Source organism: Phyllostomus hastatus, unplaced genomic scaffold (assembly GCF_019186645.2).
Source record: "Phyllostomus hastatus isolate PE091 unplaced genomic scaffold, TTU_PhHast_1.1 phas_scaffold_129, whole genome shotgun sequence".
Taxonomy (NCBI): Eukaryota; Metazoa; Chordata; class Mammalia; order Chiroptera; family Phyllostomidae; genus Phyllostomus; species Phyllostomus hastatus.
Genome location: NW_025334009.1, coordinates 12242231 through 12263359, shown reverse-complemented (window position 1 = coordinate 12263359; position 21129 = coordinate 12242231). Strand labels below are relative to the sequence as shown.

At 43.4% G+C, this 21129-nt stretch overlaps 1 protein-coding gene across 1 annotated transcript in view; it reads left to right on the top strand.

The window, feature by feature from the left end:
• STAC (SH3 and cysteine rich domain) overlaps window positions 1–20894 on the top strand; it is a 119250-nt gene extending 98356 nt beyond the window's left edge. The window contains exons 9-11 of the mRNA XM_045857056.1: window positions 7793–7844; window positions 7949–8086; window positions 19144–20894. Coding sequence (XP_045713012.1) covers window positions 7793–7844; window positions 7949–8086; window positions 19144–19242 — 289 coding nt within the window. The 3' untranslated portion in view covers window positions 19243–20894. The remainder of the gene's footprint in view (window positions 1–7792; window positions 7845–7948; window positions 8087–19143) is intronic.
• The last annotated feature ends 235 nt before the right edge of the window (window positions 20895–21129 follow it).

Sequence of the window (21129 nt, the reverse complement as noted above, 5' to 3'; positions counted from 1 at the left end):
TTACCAAAAGAGGTGGTGCATAATCATTGCAGGAGCAGGGGCACATTTAGATCATTACATTCATTCCAGTCTTCATTCTGAAAAGACTGCCTTAAAATCCAGTAAAGCGTAGTGAATGGATAGTTAGCTGTTTCGTTCATATTCAAATGAGACAATTTATGCTTCTTTACATTTTGGGGAATAAGGTGGGAGTTCTACCTGGGTTCTACCAGGACCCAGAACTCACAGGTCAAAAGAAGAGTTCGGGGCTACAACCAGGGAGACAGAGTCTGAGTCCACTTGTCTTTCTCTTATCCCAAGCTTTCCATCCTACATTGACCGTGGTAGTTATCCTCTCTGATAATCTTGACAATTACATTGAAATCAGAAGATTCAGACAGTGTATTAATTTACCCCATGTTAGAACCATTCACATTGATTCTTACAAGTCTATTAGGATTGCAAAGCTCGTGTATAAGACCAGGAGGCTTATGAGCTATAGAATGTGTTCATGAAAAGTCACTCTTCTTCAGGGATAATTTTTTTTAACTGACATAAAATCATGACTCCCATACACATATAAAATGAACACATCATGTCGAAATTTTTATTAGGCTCATTAATTAATGAGAGAACCAGTAATGTGTCACATCTGGTTCAAAGGAGAATTCAAGCATCGCACATATGTAGGCAATCAGGGGTGTTGATGTGAATTGACAAATGCATGCAAAACTGGTCAGTATTCACAAGGTAATAATTGATGGTATTCCACCAGACATGATTCACTTGCATTTCTGTGGATGAGAATCGTGTGTGTTATCAGCAGCTTTCTACAACTTGCGGATATGAAAAATAATAGTTCAAAGGCATTGAAAGGGGCCTGTCCTGGGAGGGTGGGCTAGATAGGTACCCAGATCAGTAATCTTTTTTTTTTGCCCATTTCAAAGTCTTTCCCAACTTTTCCTGACATCCTTTTGTGTCCTTTTAGCAAATCCGCTGGGCTACCCAAGCAACTAGTATTTTACAGAGGAGAAAACTGTGGCTAGGAGGGTCGCGCTTGTTAACAAGCCAAAGAATCTCCTGGAGAAAATTAAAAGAGAGATTTCTGGGCTCCACCCGAGCCTAGAGAGTCAAATCCCATCTGGAAATATGTATGTTGGATGTTTCCCTAGATTCTGATCATCTTCCAGAGTTGAGAACAGCTGTGACTTATCAAAAAACACATCGTGGGCCAGGGGCAGACTCAAACCCAGGAGGCAGGTCTCCTGACTCTCAGGCCTGAGGCCCAGTACACTCGTCTTCATTGGATTTTCGGCCTGTAACTTTGTGATGAGGTCCTTCACTCTGTAATGAATGCTTCATACACCTGCCATAATGTAAGGAGAGCCCTTGAGACGGAATAAGACAATAAGACTCCCTTGGTGTCTCATTTCCATTCTCTAAGTACATTACTGCTTGGCAAATGCATCAAGTTAATTAAAACTAAATGTAATTCTAATGCACCGATTTGATTTAAAAATAATCTTCACAGTCACCAGGACATCAAAATGCAATTAAGGCTATTCGAGGCAAGTCTCTGATGCATATTATGTTGGGATGCTGCTCTGTGTCAAGAAAGCCAGATCTTCCCAAATGTCACTAATGTGTTTAGCAGCCTCTGTCTCACTCAAATGCCTCTTTCAATTAGGTTCTGGAGAGCGTGATCCATGACAGTTCAGGAACACTCTCACCCAATCCCATCCAACTGGCCCTTTAGCCAGATGCCTTTTCTCTGAGCTGGTCTCTGAACTCGGGAAAGTGCGGGCAGTCTCCTGGATGCCAGGCTTAAGGCAGAATCAAACTGCACCATTCCGGAGTCCCTTGTTACCTACCTGAGTTCTCAGATTGTAACAGGCTCTGGACCAGGATTATGGAAATCGAGAAATGGGTCTCGGGGGGAAAAAGTAAGATATAGATCTAAGATTAATGAAGCGGTTTGGCAGTCCCCTTTTTTCTGTTCCCCTGAGGCTGGTTTTCCTGGACATCTGTTTTGGCTGAGTGATTATGGTTGCTGTGAGCTTCATTTGGAATTCTTTTTGCATAATGAATGGGAAAGGGTGAGAAATATTAAAGATATCTCAACGCACTTGCAGAGAAAAGTGGGTAGTTCTGATGGGTTCTCACAAAGCTTGGGTGGTACAGGAGGCAGCTTGATCTAGCGGTGTTAGTAATGGATTCAAACCCTGCCTACTAGTGGTGAAGTCTCTCTGAACCTTCTTTCTCGTATGAAAATACAACATGTCATTGCCACTTAACTCAGTGAACATGGCTGTCCCCTCCACCACTTGGCTGCCCTCCTCAAAATCTTTAGCTTCTTTATCGCAATCAGCCCCTGGGTGGCGGAATACTAGCTCCAGCTCCCCAGCCTTGCCATACTTCTGTGGTCACTACCTGACATACAGAGAATGTAAGGGGAGGAAAAACCTTTTCCAAAGCTTCTGAATCACACCAAACATTAGTGTCTGAAGCTGCTAAAGCCAAGAGTTCAAGGCTATTTTATTTAACCAAAGATCTCTGCCAAAAACCTAAGAGAACACTCCATTAAAAAGTAATAATCATTAGATCTTCTGATTTCCAAGTGAAAAATCATGAGGAAATTAGAATTTGTAAATCCTTACTGTATATCAGTCACAGTGTTAAAGACCTCCACTTATACATTCTTATTTAATCCGCACAGCAACTTTGCAAAGTAAAAATAGTCATTATCTATGTGTCGCGCATAGTCTGTAACTATATGGATATAATGGAGGTAGCTGAGTCGTAAAAAGGCACTTATGTTTGGGGGTTTGTATGGGGTCAGTTCCACATTTGTCTGTGCCTCCCAGCATATTTCTCATTCAGCAATCATACTGACTATAAGTTACCGGTTTCCAGGTCTTTCCCCTTTAAGATCATGAACATCTTAAGGGCAATGGCTATGTCTTAATAACAGTAATAGCCACCATCTACTGTGGGCTTGTCTAAATGTGCTTTACAAGTATTATCTCACTTAGTCCTCAAAAATACTGATGAGATAGGTACTATTATTGTCTTCACCGGACAGATTAAAATAAGAAACACTGATGCTAACTAAGAAAGAGTCTTTCATCTCTGTGCACTCAGTGCATTGCCCAGAATCTAACCTGTTGTAAGCATTCAAGAAATACGTGTCGCATAATTTCCTCCAGCTCAATAGGCAGAGGTGGCAGGATAAAGAAAGACAAATGTCCTTTGTATCCACAATATTCAGTATATCCAAAACATTACGAAAGCAGAGAAGGCCCAGAGCAGCCTGCCTTGCCCACATGCTTCCAAAGGAGGGCAGATGTGAGAGGGCTTAGGCTGTCCCAGCCAGCGGAGATGGTGGCTCTCAGAAGCAGCGACCTCAACACAGGGGTGTCAGGGTCTCCACTCCTAGGAATCTGTGCTCTACATCAGGGATAGAGAGAGGCTGCACAGGAGGGCCGTGGGACAACTTACACTCCACCCTCCAGGAACTCCCACCCATAGAAGACCACAGAGTCTTCCTAACACCCTGCAGGAGACTCCTTTCTAGCTGGCTGGCTAGGCTCAGCAAGGATTGCGAGAATGAACCCAGAGAGGCAACCATCAAGCTCACAGGCAAATACACATGAACACACAGATACACTCCCAAAGAAACGCAGTCCTTTTCGCCATTAAACCACAATGCTAGAGTTAGAGTTTGTTCTCCCATTCCTGCTCTTGTTGCCAGTTCACAGTTCCCTCGTCATTTTCAGGCTTTCCGTAAATCATGATATAACCAACCTGAATCTCTTCCTCTGGGCCCAAGAAAAATTTCCCTGAGCAAACGAAAAGAAGAGGCCAGCTATGGTGCTCTGATCTATCTGCACGAAGTAGTAAACTGATGCTTTTGTTGTTTATGAATTTTGTTATACTTTGCATCATGCCATATACACTCACACAAACACACACACAAACACAAACACACACACATACTTCTGGCTTATAGTACAAGCAGAATTTGTACCTAAATGTATGATATTCTGATGAAATCAAGCAAAAGTGACCTCTTTAAGTGTTTGGGGGCCTGACAAGTTTGTCCACAAGAATTTGGAAATGAAGACAGAGTTACAATCTACCCATAAGAATAGATCAGGAACATCAAGTCACCTGAAAGAAAGAGAATGGTTGTGAGACCCGAGCTGGATTTTCCTCGAACACCCTTGGAGTATGATAACCTGAAATAAGGAAGAATTGTTCCGTGCAATAGGACCTGGTCCACCACAGAAGTATGAAACAATTTGGGGCAGAGAGTCATGTGCTGGCCAGTGTCCCTCCTAAGACCGACCAGGGCAGGGGGAATTGTAGGCATGAGACTTCCACTCTTCTGGGAATGACAGCAAGGCTCTCCTTACGTAGAGCAGGTGGACAGAGTGTTTGGACTGAGTTCTTTGATGTCAGGACAGAGAACCCCAACACCGCAGGAAGGAGAAGAGAACGAAGTTGAGACCTGGTCTGAGAAGAGAACTCCCAGCTGGGAGTACAGGGCTGCCACCAGGGCCACATGGGCCTGCACCTAAGATTGCAGGTAAACAGCAAGCTGGAGCTGTCGTCGGGGCAGTTTAGGTGTGGCCAGCTGCTGGGGTTAGCTAGGTTTACCAGGCTTTCTGTGAATTTGCTAATTTGAATAATTTCACAGGCTCCAAGACAGAGGGCTGTCCCTACTGGTCTAGTGTTTGCCCTCCCCCACCCCCCCACCCCCCCCGCCCCGCCACACCCTGGGCAGATAGGGCTGGGGGCAGTGCACCAGTGGCTGGAATTTGAGAGCCCAAAGAAAGGTGGTTGGAGTGTTGACTTAATGAACTCCTTAAAGGAAACTCTCCAGTCCCTACCCAGAGTTTAAACACTGAGTCGAGACACATTAACAATAAAAACTAAAAACACTATATTGCACAGAGTGGTTTTATTTGCATGCCTACTCATGTCCACCACCTGGAGCCTAGTGTTGAAAGGGATTCTGATGCAGGCTCAGCAGGGAGCATGCTGAGACAGGTGAGTAATACCAGGCAGGCATATATGGGGCAGCACAATTCCCACAGCTGCCGCCCCCCCCAATGTTAGAGAGCTGCGTCTTGGATTCAAGGGCTTCCCTAGAGCAAGATCCTCCCTACAAAAGAGGCATTGGCCATCTCCACTGTTTGGCTGGAGCACGGACTAATATCAGGAGTCTACTCTCGTTCCTTATGACAGCATCCTCTTTATTTCCTTCACTGCCCTTAAGGTAATTTGCAATTATATATACACATTATATACGTGTTATGTATATGTTTCTGAAGTGTGTTACTATCTGTTTGCTTATTATCTATCTTCTCATTAGAATATTAGCTCCAGTAGGGACTTGATTCACCAGGGTATAACCAGAGTCTACTAAACTGGCTCTTTCAGAGTCAGCATTCTAGAATATTTGTTAACTGAGTGGGTGGATTAAAAAAAAAAAAGCATAGCCCTGGCTGGTGTGGCTCAGTTGGTTGAGCATCGTCCAACAACCAAAAGATTGCAGGCTCACTTCTCGGTCAGAGCACATACCCAGGTTACGGGTTCTGTCCTTGGTCGGGGTGCATACGGGAGGCAACCAATCAATGTTTCTCTCTCATATCAATGTTTCTCTCCATCTCTTTCTCCCTCCCTTCCCCTCTCTCTAATATCAATAAGCATGTCCTCGGGTGAGTATAAAAAACGCACCCAAAGAATAACCGGATGAATGTAACTCTCCTCACTCACCAAGGCATTCTTCTGATTCTGGTGGAGCTCTATTTTTAGGAAAAGACAGAATCCCCATCACAACATCAGGACTATGCCTGGTATTTCCCATAAAATCATGTCTTGCACTCCAGGGAGTGCCTTATTCTAATATGTGGCTTAGTTAACAGGGGTCATGCAGGGGTCTAGTCCCCATCTAGACTAGAAAAATGGGGGCTGGATTTAGGCAGCATCTTCTTGCACCCTTAGGAAAAGGTGCCTCCCTCAATCTCCAGTTTTATATTCTGTGTAAAATTTCTACCAAGCCATCAGCAGAGTCTTTGTAGTTGATATTAATACATGGTTTCTCAGGTTATTAGGTTAAATAAAATCTGCTAGAGCTAGAAAGATTTTTCTATGTCAGCTTTCATCCTTGCTGCTTAATTAAATCCCTCACCTGGGAAAAGAGTAATTTTCAGCCCCCTTGCTTTCCTTTGTGGCATCGGCATGAAACTGTGACTGCTGAAATACCAAAATGCCAGTTGTGTTTAATGTTTCAGGTGCAACAAGCCTGTTATGTTTGGAATCCCCTGCGAAGATAGATATTAACTGAGAATTGAAAATGACAGCAGAGGAGATTGAATCAGAAGAGCAAAATGAGCACACAAATCTACTTCCCCTCTTTCTACAATCCCCTAAGATGTCAGAAAATATGTATTTTTTTAAAGAATACATCCATAACAGTACTAGAAAATGAGAAATAATTCTATCAGAGACCCAACAATCTTGAGAGTTTCCTGGCAGCCTAGGAAGTAGAATTGAGTCGAGAACAGTGAAGATGACCAGAGACTAAAGGATGCTCAGGAAAAAAACAACTGTACTGTAGATGTAGCAGCACAAAGACGCACTGAACTCACTGCAGATTCACTGAAGGGTGGGAGGTGTCTCTGGTGGTTTGATTGTGTTAATGACCCAGTTCTTCACCCCAACCTGTATCCATGCCCTTGGCCACAAAACTACAATTCTCCTTACCACAGAGGTGGTGCCTACCGCCCCATCCCTGAGTCTGTACTGGCTTCATGACCTGCATTGCCCAATGAAATGAGGCAGAAATGACAATGTGGAGAAGGTATTAAAACACACGCCCACACACTCAAACACACATGCAGATGTGCAAATCAAACAAGAAGTGGCAGATCACCAGCACGTCAACAAACACATGTACATCTTCAGTTAAACTCAAGTAATTCCTGATGAATGATGTCACACACACACAGAAGGCCAGAACAAAATTCCAAATTATACCAACATAAAAGGCCAGGAAAGTAGAGCTAAGCAAAAAAGGATAACAGGTTTTAAGAAGGTACTGAGAAAATATAGATAATGTAAGAGATAATGACTAGTTTTAGATGCAAGAGGAAACTAAAGAAAAATCAAAACACATAAACATATCTGCGCATAAACATAAGTGTACGGAGGAAACACAGGAGACCACTGACAGTGGCCCCCTCTGGGCCATGAGAGGAGGATTGTGGGGCAGAACATGAAGGGCAACCTGTCCTTGAAACTTATCAACATCCAAATTTTGGAGTTTGTTAATAATGTAAATATGATGATCTATGTACGGGGTCCTACAGAAGCAGTGTCTGCTTGAGTGTAGTTGGTAGGGTAATAATACGGGTGTAATAACTTATAGTTTTAATTTGAACATTTCACCTAAAATGACACATGGTGTGCTTCAGTGTGATATTGTTATGTTAGAGAATGACATGCTTATGATTTTTAATAAAAGATTTTGTAATAAAAAGGAGCGTTATTTGTGCCAGACCCTGTATAAAAATAAGGCTAAGGATTATTTTTTAATATAGCATAGATATTACACTTGCTTTCAGCATTTAACAAAACTATTTTGTGGGTGGGTAGAACTGGTAAAAATCATGTTTATTTTCTTTCTATTTATTTTAGGAATCTCTGTATGAATGAATAACTGTTACTTCATACTTTTAAGTGTCCATTGTTTTGTTGTTTCATCCCCCTCCGCTTCCTCACTCAACTCATTCACTCTCCATTTTAGACCAGGAGACATGATTACTCTTCTAGAAGACTCCAATGAAGACTGGTGGAAAGTGAGTCTTTCTCTTTCTCTAAAAACAATCATTTGATTACTATAATTATAATGAATGCTATAATTACAATGAATTGTGGGTGCATGTCTTCTTTTTCCTTTCAGGGGAAAATTCAAGACAGGATTGGCTTCTTTCCAGCCAACTTTGTTCAGAGAGTACAACAAAATGAGAAGATTTTTCGGTGCGTTAGAACCTTCATCGGGTGTAAGGAACGGGGGCAGATAACACTGAAAGAGAATCAGGTGAGTAAAGCACTCAAACAAACATACATCAAGTGTCACCAAAACGGAGTAACCATCATTTTAACAAACATAGCAATATCTATAAATCTGAGTGAGTGGGGTCACACTGCAAGCATCCACTCTGAGAAAACATATACCTACCCCGATAATATTAGTGTAGTAGGATCTAAACACGCAGAACCAAAATGTTTGGGAGCTCACTTGGTGGTATCTGTCCACAAGAGGAAGTGTCCATGATGCCATAGCAGCAAGGTGGGGATATCTGGTCCCCATGCTTTCCTCTGAGGGTCACCGGAGTCTGATGTGGGTAGATGTTCCGCTTTGGGCTCCATGCTGGTTTCCACTAATGTGTGGTTCATTTTTCTTGGTCTCTTGGGAATATTTCATTGTTTCCTGCTGCTGTTGTGTTCTGAAGTTCATGGCATTTGCTTTCAGCCACCAAGGCCCTTCTTCCACCTCCCTGTTCAGGCTTCAAGCTTCTGCCTGCTCGCTGGAAACCATGACACTCCCCAACCAGGGGCTACCCAAGGCCCAGGCCCTGGATATCTCCCCACATCTAATCCAGAGGTGTCTGGCGCCATCTTGCTCCAGCACCATATTGAATGTGACGTTCACTATGGTGACATCGATTACCTGAGACACGAGGCCTGAATCCCCTGTACCTATGTGTCTTCATCCTCCTTGTTTCATCCTCCCTCACCTCACTCCTGGAATGTTGACAGAGACAAAGAGACAAGACACATGTGCACAGCTTAGCTCTTTGTCCAGCAGAGACAGGTTTTCCTCCTGCCTTCTTTTTTTTGACCACAGCTCCCTTCATGTCATGTCTTGTGTCCTCGCTAGAGGCTGAAATAGGATTCTCAGACCTCCAAGTTTGCCCTTGATGTATGTGGGGATCCTTTTGGAAGTCAGACGTTAGAAATCTGTTTCCTCTCTGAATAAAGTGTCCTTGGAATCCAGCCCCAGGTCCTGCTCACCACTCTCCCAAGGTGAACACAAAGGGAGAGGAGAAAATGGGGCCTGATGCCGTGTTTTTGCTACTGGAAACAGAGTGAACCAGATGGGGCCTCGGGGCCGAAGGTCCTCCTCGCCTCTGCCCCAGCACACTGCCACACAGGCCTGTCTGAGTCTCAGGACCCTACAGCTCCAGGTGGCCCGTGGGAGAACACCGGGTCAAGAAGACATGGGATAGAACTGGCACAGGAGATAAGGTGGCCTGGTGACCTCCCAGGTGGAGCCAGAAAGGAAAAGCCTTAACAGATGATGACAAACCCCTGGGACATTTCCGATCAGACCTCCTCCCTTTGCAGAAGCGAGGACAGGCTTAAGAGAGAAGATAGAAGTCTTCAAATATTATGTCACCATCTTAAATAATGGTTTTATAAACAGTGAAGGGATAAGTTAAGTATGAATGATACAATGGCAGTGGAAAAAATATACAAACATCAGGGAAAAGAGAAAAATAGGAAAATTTGTTTAAGGGCTTTTTTCTTTCCCTTTATATTACTTCCATGGTACAAATTATTTTTTAAATATTCTTTATTCACTTTGAGAGAGAGGGAAAGGGTGTGAGATCGAGAAGGAAAGAAACATTGGTGTGTGAGAGATACATGGATCAGTTGCCTCTCCCTCACCCCCAGCTGTGGGCCTGGCCTGCAACCCAGGCATGTGCCCTGATTGGGGATCAAACTGGTGACGTCTCAGTTCTCAGGCTGGTGCTCAGTCCACTGAGCCACACCAGCCAGGGATCATGGTGTAAATTTTTTAAAACTAAAATTTTAAAAAATTCAAAGTTAAAAATACTCAATCTTATCATTTGGATCTACTAATACAAAATACAAAGGGTTGCTGTGATTTCTCTGGGCCTCCCACACACACTCACACTCACATAACACACCATCATGTCCCAATGCTACTGCATCTAACTGCAGTAGCCATCGTTTGCAGAAATGCAAGTACCTCCATCAAGTGATTTTTGATTATTAAGATTTCTAATGTCCTTAGGAAATTGGATCACAGGGCTGTATGGTTTTACTTAAAATTGGCATTCTTCCCACTTATAAAAATTGCCTGTACGGTATGCCCACTTTGGGACAGACTGCATTTGGTTAAGTTATACAACCCCTCTCTTACCTGGCCCCTTGTGAACATAATATATGGTTAAAGAGATCAAAAGCCATCAATGTGCCAGCATGAAATGCACCTTGCTTAAAATCTCCTACTTCTTCATTTCCTGCCCAAAGTTTCCCATTCTCCCTGAAGCTGGCATCTGCCCAACTCATCGCTTGCCCAGGTGCTCCCCAGAAGTAGCAGAAGTCATCATCCGCCTATACGAGCAGTGGCATCTGATGGGTTCCCCTTTACAACAGAACCCCTGGGCAGCCCCACCAACTCCCCCACTCCTGGCCGATTGCATTAACCACTCTGCCTCCCGTAAAATATATGGACAACTCTCGTGGCTATTCCCTTTTGGATAACGATAACCTGTCCTGGGGTCTGTGTCACGAGAGAAAGCCTTTCATCTCCAGTCTCTGGCTCACAGAGAAGGCAAGGACAGAGTAATGCTCTCCTAGACATAGTCACAATGACAATTGTTGTAAGTGTCAAATATCTGTCATTATTTTAAATGCCATATATATACAGTATTTGTAAAGCATTTTATTTGACGTTCCACACATGCCCTGTGAATTTTACAGAGTAATTTTTCATGATTTATATTTTATAAATGAAGAAACAAAGGCTCAGAGAGGTACTTATCTTGCTCCAGGGCACAAAAACCTGGTAAGTGGCCAGGCTGGAACGTAAACCTCGTCTCCAAGCTCCAAGTCGGTGCTTCCCACTGAGCCATGCCCCTTGGACAATGTAGAATAAACTGAACAGTGAGGCACACTACTCACTTGGTTTCATTCTCAGGGAAGGCAAGTGTCATAAAGACTCCTTGAAAACAAAGTCTTGCTCATTCAAACACCCTACCGAGTCATTCTTGGTTCCGGGCAATGAAATCATCCTCAGCAGCCTGGAACCTTCATGCCACACCACCACCACCCCCACCACGAACCAAAGAAGCACATTCCCCCGCTGGGTTCCATGCCTGCACTTCAAACTTCTCCAAGTTTACCCAGCGGTAGCCTTCCTGTTCCAAAAATTGGAAAAGTCTTTTGAATGCAATACATTTAGGAAGGATGTTCTCCTTGGTCGGCAAAGTGTTAGGAAATCATTTTGCCAGCGTGTTTGATTTTTCCCTCAGAATAATCTTATGCTTCCCCATTTGAAATTAAACATTGTTTTTGTGTTATTAATATACAAATTGGTAACACCAGAAGACAAACTAAAATTTGCTCAGATTGATCAGTTTCTAGAAGCAGAACATCTGCTCAATGACTTGGACGAATTCCTTGGTCATACCCCCCCACGTGCACCCCATGCCTGAGAATATTTTCTGGGAGTGGGCTCACACCTGCATTCTCCACTCTCGTGGCTGAACCCACAGTCACGTCTCTTCCCTTAGACATGATTAAGGCACAACATAGGATTTCAGCCTGAACCTGGAACTCATAGATCTGCCTGTCATTGTTTAGGAAAGTGACATAACCCCTGATATTTGTTAGGGAGCCTGGTGCTCCCTAACTGTGTGGTCTTTGGACGACCTGAATCAGAACCACCTGGGAGCTTGCTGACTGTGCAGATTCCTGACTCCACTCTAGACCTGATGAAGCAGAACCTTCCAGGGTAAAAGGCAGAGAATCTGTCTCTTTTGCAGTCTCCCCAGGCTGCAACCATCAACCATAACTCAACCATCAACGTTAAGGGTTGAGAAGGACCTTCATCTTCACAACCTCACTCGAGTCCTCTAGCTGTTCTGTGAGAACCAAAGGCATTTTTATTTGCAATTACATATTAGTCAGCAGAAGCTGCTGAGGTCTCTTGACCGCTACACACAAACTTGCTGTTTTCCATCTTTGTCAATGTGGCAACCACTTTCAGTGTCAGCCACTTGAAAGAAAATGTACATTTTAACAATCTGTTACTGAGAAAAAAATTAATTTCTCTCCAATTCAGTACGCTGAATTATTTTAGGCATAAAATTTCAAAACATGCTTGCTGAGGGGAGTAAAATGTGGTAACAAGAACACGGGTTCCAGTGTCACTGGAAATGGGACCATATCCTGTGTGGTTTTGGCAGAGTCACCTGGGAATGTCAACGTTCTCATCTGTAAAATCGGTATATAGTAGTATCTTCATCCTGGCTCAGAGGGGAGGGCTAACTGTTATGCCCCATGAGAAACTCCAGCACAGTGTCCAGCCATGACGGGAGGTTATGTCCCTTGCCACCATCCTATTCAGAGTTAAGCCTAAATGGGGAATTCATCTGCAGCGGCCAGTGCCATCTAAAATTACCTACTACACATCAGAAAATAGCCAGCATGATATTTATAACCCTAAAAAATATAAAGAGACAAATGGTCATTAGCAGGGAAAAAGAAGAAATCTGATTCTGAAAATAAATCCAGTGTATCTCTAATTAAATCACATTTCTGCCTCTGGGGTTATTATATTATTTTTTCAGAGAGCCCTTGTTTCCAAATAGAATTAAGTTACCCTTTTGTTGTGAGCACAACTAGAGTCTTCACTGACACGAGTACGTTTTCTTTATCTCGGAAATTTTTTAAATACCCTTATTAAATCAACTTTAAACACCATGAAAGGATTGTTTCCATATCCATTCCAAAGCTCTGTCATCCCTATAGAACTGTTTCCACTGACTCTTTGTATTCAATCAAATTTTAAAGAAAAAAAATTATTCTGGATGATAAAACTAGCCTGCATTTATTATAGACAAAATTTGGAAAAGACCCCTCAAAAAAAGGATAAAGAAGAAGATCACAGGTAATTCAACCATCAACCTGTTATTAACATAAACACTTTGGTATATATTCTACCAAACATTTCTTCTAATTCATATTTTGATATCATATTCTATTTACTTTCCCAATTTCTTTTTTTAACATACTCACTAAATGCTTATGAAAACACAGTTTTAATAGCTATATAACAAACATGTCATATAAATCAGAGGTTGGCAAACTGTGGCCCATGAATCAAATCTGACCTGATTTTTAAATAAAGCTCATTAGAACAAAGTTTATGAGAACACAGAACACAGACCCATACATACATAGAGTCTGGGCTGTTTTCACACTACCATGGCTGAGTTGTGTTATTGCCACAGAGACAATGTGATGGGAAAGCCTAAAATATTTACTATTTGGTCTTTTACAGAAAAAGTTTGCCAAGCTCTCATCTAGAAGAATGAGAATGTATTTAAGTATTCCCCTAGTGTTGGCTATTCAGAGTTTTTATTTGTTTACCTATTACTGATAACTGCAATGACTGTTTTTAAACCTAAAACTCTTTTCCAGAACTCTGATTGCTTCCTTAGGCTATCCTTTAGAATTTATAGGAAAACAGGTAAAAGATTTTTACAATTCTTGATACATATGACAAAATTGCCTCTAAAACGATCAGGCTGATTTATTCCCACATCAACTGTCTATGAGACTATTCGGGCCACCGCATTGTCTGTATGTCATTGGGTAGATGGATAATATTTCATGTTAATCTGCATTGCCAGGATGGTTAGAGAGGTTGAAATCTTATCACGTGTATATTAGGCATTATATTTCTTTTATATAATAATCCATTTGAGTATTTTGCCTATGTCCTTACACCGTTGAATTGGTTTTCTATCTCTGAAAAATATTTACAACTGGTCTACCACCTGTGGCCAGCATTTTCCCAATTCTCTTTGGCTTTCAAACTTAATGATTCTCCCTTCAGAAACTTAGTAGGTCTTTGATTGAACCTTCTCCATTTTATCTTATTTTCCTCAGCGTGTTACTCTCTTTATCGCCTTCCACTTTATTGCTCTCCACTTCTTCCTAAGAGGACTTTTCAAGATACCCACTCCACTTTAATTTTCTGAAGTTTCCATTCAGTCCTTCATGGCTTCTCATAAGGATTTTAATTTAGTGGCCGTTTCCTTGCAGTGTTTTCTTCCCTGTTAGCCCCCTCCCCTCTGCATGCTCTCCTTACATCTCACTACATCATTCTCAACCTGAAGAGATTCTCTGCTTAACACAGAAAGGCTGAGTCTTCCTTCAACCTGCTACATGCAACATATCTGAAAGCACTGAATGAAAGAATATATTCTTTCAGGCATATGTGCCTATTTTCTGCAATGCTTCTTAATGTTGTATAGTAACAACCTTGACCCCTTTATCTTGTGGTAAGCAGAATAACAGCCTCACATCTGCTGAGGTTGTAGACAAAGATGAACGCCTAGTCAGTGCAGTGGATTGCTGCTTTGTTCAAGACGACGGGAGCAGATTTAGGGTGGCGTCACCCTACACGCCATAATTCTACATTGCAACCAGAAAGGGTTGTGAGTGAGACGTTTCAGCTTTTCTCTCCAAGGAGTTTCAGGGTAAAATTGCTAAGGTAGAGACTGTGCCCATAGAGGATCTGGACTTGCCAAATCGCTTGGTGGACTTGAAGCAGAATGACATTAAGCTGTCCTTCCACACCGTGGAGGACCTCATCAGAGTGAGGAGGGAGATCGCGCCTGCCATGGGAAAGAACTGGGAGCAGGGCCACGCCAGCGCTGCCTGCACAGCTGTGCTCTCCAGGTAGGCTGCGCTCTCACAGGCAGAGCAGCCTGTCAGTCATCGGGACTTCCCCATTTTCTCTACATTGACAAGAAGGATAGGAGGTGGGAAAACTTGGCAATCAAGTGACCTTAATGATTGGCTCTGTTCAATGTGGAAAAACTTTTCAGCAATTAAGTAGAATTTTTTATATGCTCCATTTGTGTGAAATAAATGATGATTTCCATATTTTATTTTAAAAACTCAAAAACTTTTAATATTACCTGAGCACAGCAAGAAGGACTCTGCAGATGTGGTTAACTTTAGCACTTTAAGATGGAGATTATCCTGGATTATCCAGGTGAGCCCAGTGTAATCACAGGGATCCTCATGAGAGTCAGAGTCAGATAGGTAGGTGTGACAATGGAAGCAGAGGTCAGAGAGAGAAATCTCAGAAGATTATGCTGCTGGCCTTGAAGATGGAGGAAGGGGCCAGGAGCCAAGGAAGATGGACCTCTAAAAGCTGAAGACAAGGAAACAGATTCTTTCTTACAGCCTCCAGAAAAAATGCAGCCCTATCGACAGCTTGATTTTAGGACTTCTGATCTCCAGAACTGCAAGAAAATGAATTTGTGTTGTCTCAATCCACCAAATTTGTGGTGATTTTCTACAGCAGCCATAGGAAATTAATGCAAAGGGTGCCTGAGATAAAATAAGATCATGAACCCCATGACAGGAGACATCTTTGATTGTTTTGGTTGGCCAAATCTAATGTGTACCTAACAGCAGTGACTATATCTGGCTGGAGTCAGAGAGATTCAGAGAAGAGGGCAGAAGACACAGGAGATCAGAGATTAAGTGTGAAAAGGACTCAACCCACCCTTGCTGGATTTGAAGATGTGGGAAGGAGCCACAAGTCAGGAAATGCAGGTGGCATTTGAAGTAGAGAATGACCCGTGGCTGATAGCCAGCAAGGAAACAGGCACCTCAGTCCTACAACCACAAAGAACTGAATTAGGCAACAACCCAAACAAGCCTGGAATCAGTTGCTCTCCCAGAGAAACAGAAAGAAAAGAAAAGAATGGAGGCCCATTGACTTCTTGATTTTGGCCTTGTGAAACCCAGAGCAGAGAAAACCAGCCAAGACGACCAGACATCAGACCTACAACACTGATGTAATCACTTGTGTTGATTAAAGTCGCTAAATTTGTGGTAATTGTTACAACATTAGCAGACTAATACACATCTCAAGTTATAAAACTCAAGTTAAGTCAACCTCGAAAGTAGTTTTTCATGTACTCCGGGAGTTTAGAATGTTGGGGAGACAAAACACTGAGGTTTCCCAGCTGAAAAGATGAGTGGATCAGTGTGGGTCCAGCTCAGGGTGTATTCAGGTCTACTCGGTCAGAGGAGCAGGTGATTATGCGTGAGTCATGCTAACTTCTGGTACCTAAGAGGCATTTATCTGATGTGGGCCTGCTGGGTTGAGTTAGGATTTGCTTCTGTCACCATTGCTTTCCCCATCCCCTAACATTCTAAACTTTTGGAGTACATGAAAAACCACTTCCGACTTTTTGTCAGACCCCGTAGTCTTTCTGTGTCCATTCCCACCCACTGGGTCTTACTAGTTGGGACCTCCATTCCCAGGAGACACTTGTGCCACCTCTCATTTTCCATGCTGCCTGTCAGCTCCTTTTCTAGGAAGACCACAGATTCTAATGAATGCAGAAAGAAAGGCATTGATTGGCATTGAGGGTCATGTGGGAAGGATAAAGTATATTTCAGCTACATCAGAAGGCAAAGCCCATAGTAACAGAGAAGTGGCTGCCCAATTTTCAGCTCTGGGCAGCTGCTGCATCTCTGAGGCTGGGACAGACCTTGGAGAAGATCTCTTTTAAGCTGGTAGATTTATCCTTGATACAGCAGCACAACTTGCTTCAGTCATCAACTGAGTTCAGTACCAAAGGTCTTAAAGAAATTCCATGCAGCTTCTAAAATGGCCAATAGCCTTGCCATTTAGTGTTATGGCAGTTCTTCTCCATTCATGTCCAACCCTGTATTTTTCACAGATATTTTTAGGGGAAGACTCAGTCCAAGAGTGCTAGACAAAAAAAAAGCACTTTTTAAATAAAATGATTGCTCATCTAATATCAGTGGCAGCACATTTAAATATTAATGAGTATATAGGTCATTCAGGGGACAACTTAGATGATATTAGTATGTGTTCTCCCAGAAGTGGGTTATTAGAACTTTAGTCAGGTAGGACTAAATGGGACTGAACCAATAAGGGCATTTGACTGTCGGGAAGCAGAATTTGGGGCAACATAGGAGAAAAGGCAGAGGGCCATAGTGTGGGCCAACAAGCTGATATTAAATAGAGACAGAGTGTGTAAGATCCAGTCCACTCCCATAGACTGGATATTCCAGTCCATTAAAACTAGGGGAGTGAGAGCAGGAGGGTGGTAGAGCTACAAATGCAGAAACTGGAGCGGAAACATGGATGAGTGGTGTTAAAGTAGTAGTAGTAATAACAATAATATGACAGACTAAGAGACCAAAGGTTGAATGCTATTTTCAAGTGTAACTACCAAGCTGAACTTGCAACCCAGAAAAGAGCCCAGACTTTGGGCATGAGATTGGGAAGACATAGGGTAACTCTTTTAAGATAGAAAACTATAAATTGTATGCATGTCATATTAAGAATGCAAAGTCTCTGAGTGGTGCTAAGAGGCTGGCTGTAACTGGGCTTGATAGTTAGGTAAGCACTGGGCCGGTTGGGGAGGGTGTGCTGAACCTGTAGAGTAGCTCTGCTCTGGATATGCTGCACCCACCTTGGTACTGAAATGCCCTTCTCACGCCACTACACACATGATGTGTCAAAGTCAGGGTCACACCATTGTCAGCAAGTTGGGTGGACAGGTCAGTATTGGTCAGCAATGGGAAGGAAGTTGGTTCAGCCTTTGGAGGTCTTTTGGTGGTAAAGAGAGAGGAAGGGAGATAGAAAATAATGGAGATAAGGAATAAGGAGAGAGGGAAGGATGACAGCAGGTAGCAAAAGAAAGAGAGGGAAGAGAGAAGAGGAGAGGAGGGGAAAGAACTGCTTTAAAAACATCTGACCCTCCCACTTAAACACCCTTAAACACCCAACTGTTGATTGATGCCAACATACATGTTTGCCCTTTTCCCATACTGCAGAGCCCTGATTTTTGTCCTCTTGTCCAGCTGTATCTTCCATGACTCAGGTAAATGCTAACTGAATTGATAGAAGGGGTCCTATTCTCCTTCCTGGTGATACTTTAGTGGTTGGCTTATGACCCACTTCCAGTGAAGAGATAGGTCAGAAGGTCAGCCAAGGGACTCAGCAGGGCTTGCCTGTCCCCACATTCTTGTCCCTGGAAGCCTTTCTTCTCACTGTTCACCACCTCCATCTCTAGTCACATTGTTCTAGTTAGTCGTTCCAAAGTGCCACCAAGTTACCGGCAAGGCTAGATCAGATTGCCATATATTTTCACTTCGGAACATTTTTCTTTACTCAATTCATCAAAAAATATTAATTATTTAAAATTTTAAATGTCCACATTGCCAGTCAGTCTACTAAGTGTGGTTCCCTGGATGATCAGTGATTAAAACAGGAGAGGCCCTTGCCCTCAACACACATGAAATTACTCAATGAAATGCCTTTCTTCCCAGTTCTGCTCAATAAGCAATATGAGAGCAGGAATCTGTCTGTTCTCACTAGTTTCCAAGCTTCTGGAATGCTATCTAGTGCATAGTAGACTCCGAATAAAAACATGTTGAAGGAATGAATGAATGAGTGAATGCAAAAAACAGGGACCTAAGGGTCCTTAGACAACGGAGGTATCTCGACCTTGGCCTGATGAGTTAAATACTTGCTAGGATAATAAACCAGCCCGTTTGTCTGAAACTGAGGAGTTTTCTACGACTTGGAACTTCCAGTGCTAACATCGAGAGAGTCCCAGGCAAACCTAAACAAGTTGGTCACCCTACTCGTGACCCTTTGACCCAAAGAACTTCCTCTGGTTCTTCCTCAGCTCCCACCCTCTTCTACTTGTAATCCATCTTCTAAGCCGGGCTTTCCATCCCACCTCTAAAAGAAAGGAATTGTTTCCAGCTCTGCCACTGCTTCCTAAAATGGTAGGTTCTCAAGCTGTTCTTGATCCTCCCTCATCAAGCTGAAGCTCAGAAAACACTCAATGCCGGGACCCAGCTCTAAACCCAGGGCTCTGCCTACATTTTTACCAAACTTTTTCTCACAGAGCCACAACTTCGCACCCTGACACTGCTCTCCCTTTTCTAATTTGATGCCCTGCTGATCTCAATCAGCAGCAATTCGAGCTGCAGATTCTAGCTTCTTTCTTGCTGACACTGGTTTTTTTATTTCTTGCCATTCAGATCTGCCTGACTTCCGAAGAAGAGCAAGACGGCTTTATCAGAGTCCTCAGTGGAAAGAAGAGAGGCCTAGTCCCCCTGGATGTCCTAGAAAATGTCTGAGTGCCGGCCCCTCCTCCTTTCGCAGTAGGCAAGTCCTGCTGTGATGCCTCATCTCACACTGTGTCAACCCCGGGGAGCTGTCCCACTGACCCGGCCACCCAGGAAACAGTGAGACAAGACTCAAGGATCTGAGACTGTGGAGTGACAGCCCCAAGACAGGGGGTCCATCGCACAGTGAATCCAAGCTGCCCGAGGTGGGGATGAGGCTGAGAGCGTCACTGGCAGAGCTGAGGACCCTACCTGGTGACAGTGGCAGGGCAGCAACCACAGCTCTTCCTCAGGACTCAACTCCCTGCCTGTCCCTGTGGTCTGAGTTAACCCACTGGAACGTACTCCAGTCTGCGGTGTGGCCCCAGTGCGAGGTTCAGATCCATGTAGCCAAGTGTGATTCTGGTTTCAGACCTTTGTCCTCAGTACCAACCAATGAGCATCATCACATTTGAGACCCCAGGCAGTCCCTCTGCAGAGCATCAGGAAGTCGTACTTCCCAGCCCCCAGTATTCCGGGGCTCCCCGGGCTGCCCCCTCACTCTGCCACACTTTGTGATTGTGCTGTGTCTTCTGTCCTCCGAGTGAGCCCTAGGGGTGTGCATCACATGTGAGAGCTCAGCTGATGTGGCACCAACTTCAAAGACCTGATCTGCCCAAAGATAGCTGACATGCAGTCCCCTTAGCTGCTTTAGTGACTGACAGGTGACAGAGCTGGACAGGAGGCATAGATACAAAGGACAAAGTGGGGACAAGGTAGGGCAAAGGGCCCTTATTTATTGAAGATTATACAGCCCTTTCAGTAATGAAGTCCTTTCCCCAAGGAGATGGAGCTGGGGAAGAGAATGTGGCAAAAACCCTCCAAGAGGAGCTTCACTTTCATCTTATATCTTCTGTCTTAGGGGAACATTTTCCCATCATGCCATTTGGTAAGGCTCCCTCTTGGAGGCTGAGTCCACCTTACAAAGGGCCAGAGACATGGAGAAGATCCGACAGCATCTTAGGAGAAAAGTAGCCACATTGGAACCCGTTGTTTTTTAGGGCAGTATGGTATACCCTAGCCGATGTAAAATGGAAAAAGAATCCTTAATGATTCAGCCCCAGAGAGCAGAGAAACGTGGGGCCTATTTAGCATCAACTAGAGGAGCCTTGTTACTCTGTACTTGTACTAATGTTTACAAGAATGCAATATACTGTGATGCCTTTCTCCTCCTGCAAACTTGCGTCCTGTTCCTCTTTAATATGGTTAAACTTCAATTCACAGTGACCTTGGAATCAATGTCAGTTTGATTTATCTTGTTGCAGAGCAATAAAGCCATTAGAACAATTGGTTTTTAAGAGACTTAAATGGATGCATCCTGTGCATGTAAGCATCATTGGGAAACCAAAGCGTCATTCATCTCCATTTATCTCTTTGGTTACTGCTCAGCGTGAAGATGGGAGCTGAAATCAGAAGGCTGATGGTTTCGCGATCGTTTGGATGCCTTATTCTCATGTTAAAGCCAGCCTCCAGAATGTCCTCCCTCTCTGATACAACATGCAACACTGAGTGTACAGAGACAGATGGATTCTTTGAGAGCCAGGGTGGGTAATATGGCTGCCGTTCTGTAAGATGGGATGCTGGAGTAGCAATGCTCTTTGCCTCAAATTCAATCGTCTATTTAATAAAACTAACACAGTGGCTGGAAGGAGCATAGAAAATGTGTGTCCTGATCTCTTCTTTCTGGTGGAATAGCCACTGAAACTCTTTGGTACGGTGGTGTCGTATCCTATGCAAACTGAATTTGCATGGAAAAACATCAATTTGCCATTTGAAGCTGAATAGAAGGTTGTGACAGCCAGTTTCCAAAGTGGCCTCCCCATGATCTCTGTCTCTGGATATTCTTGCCTTTGTGGAGCC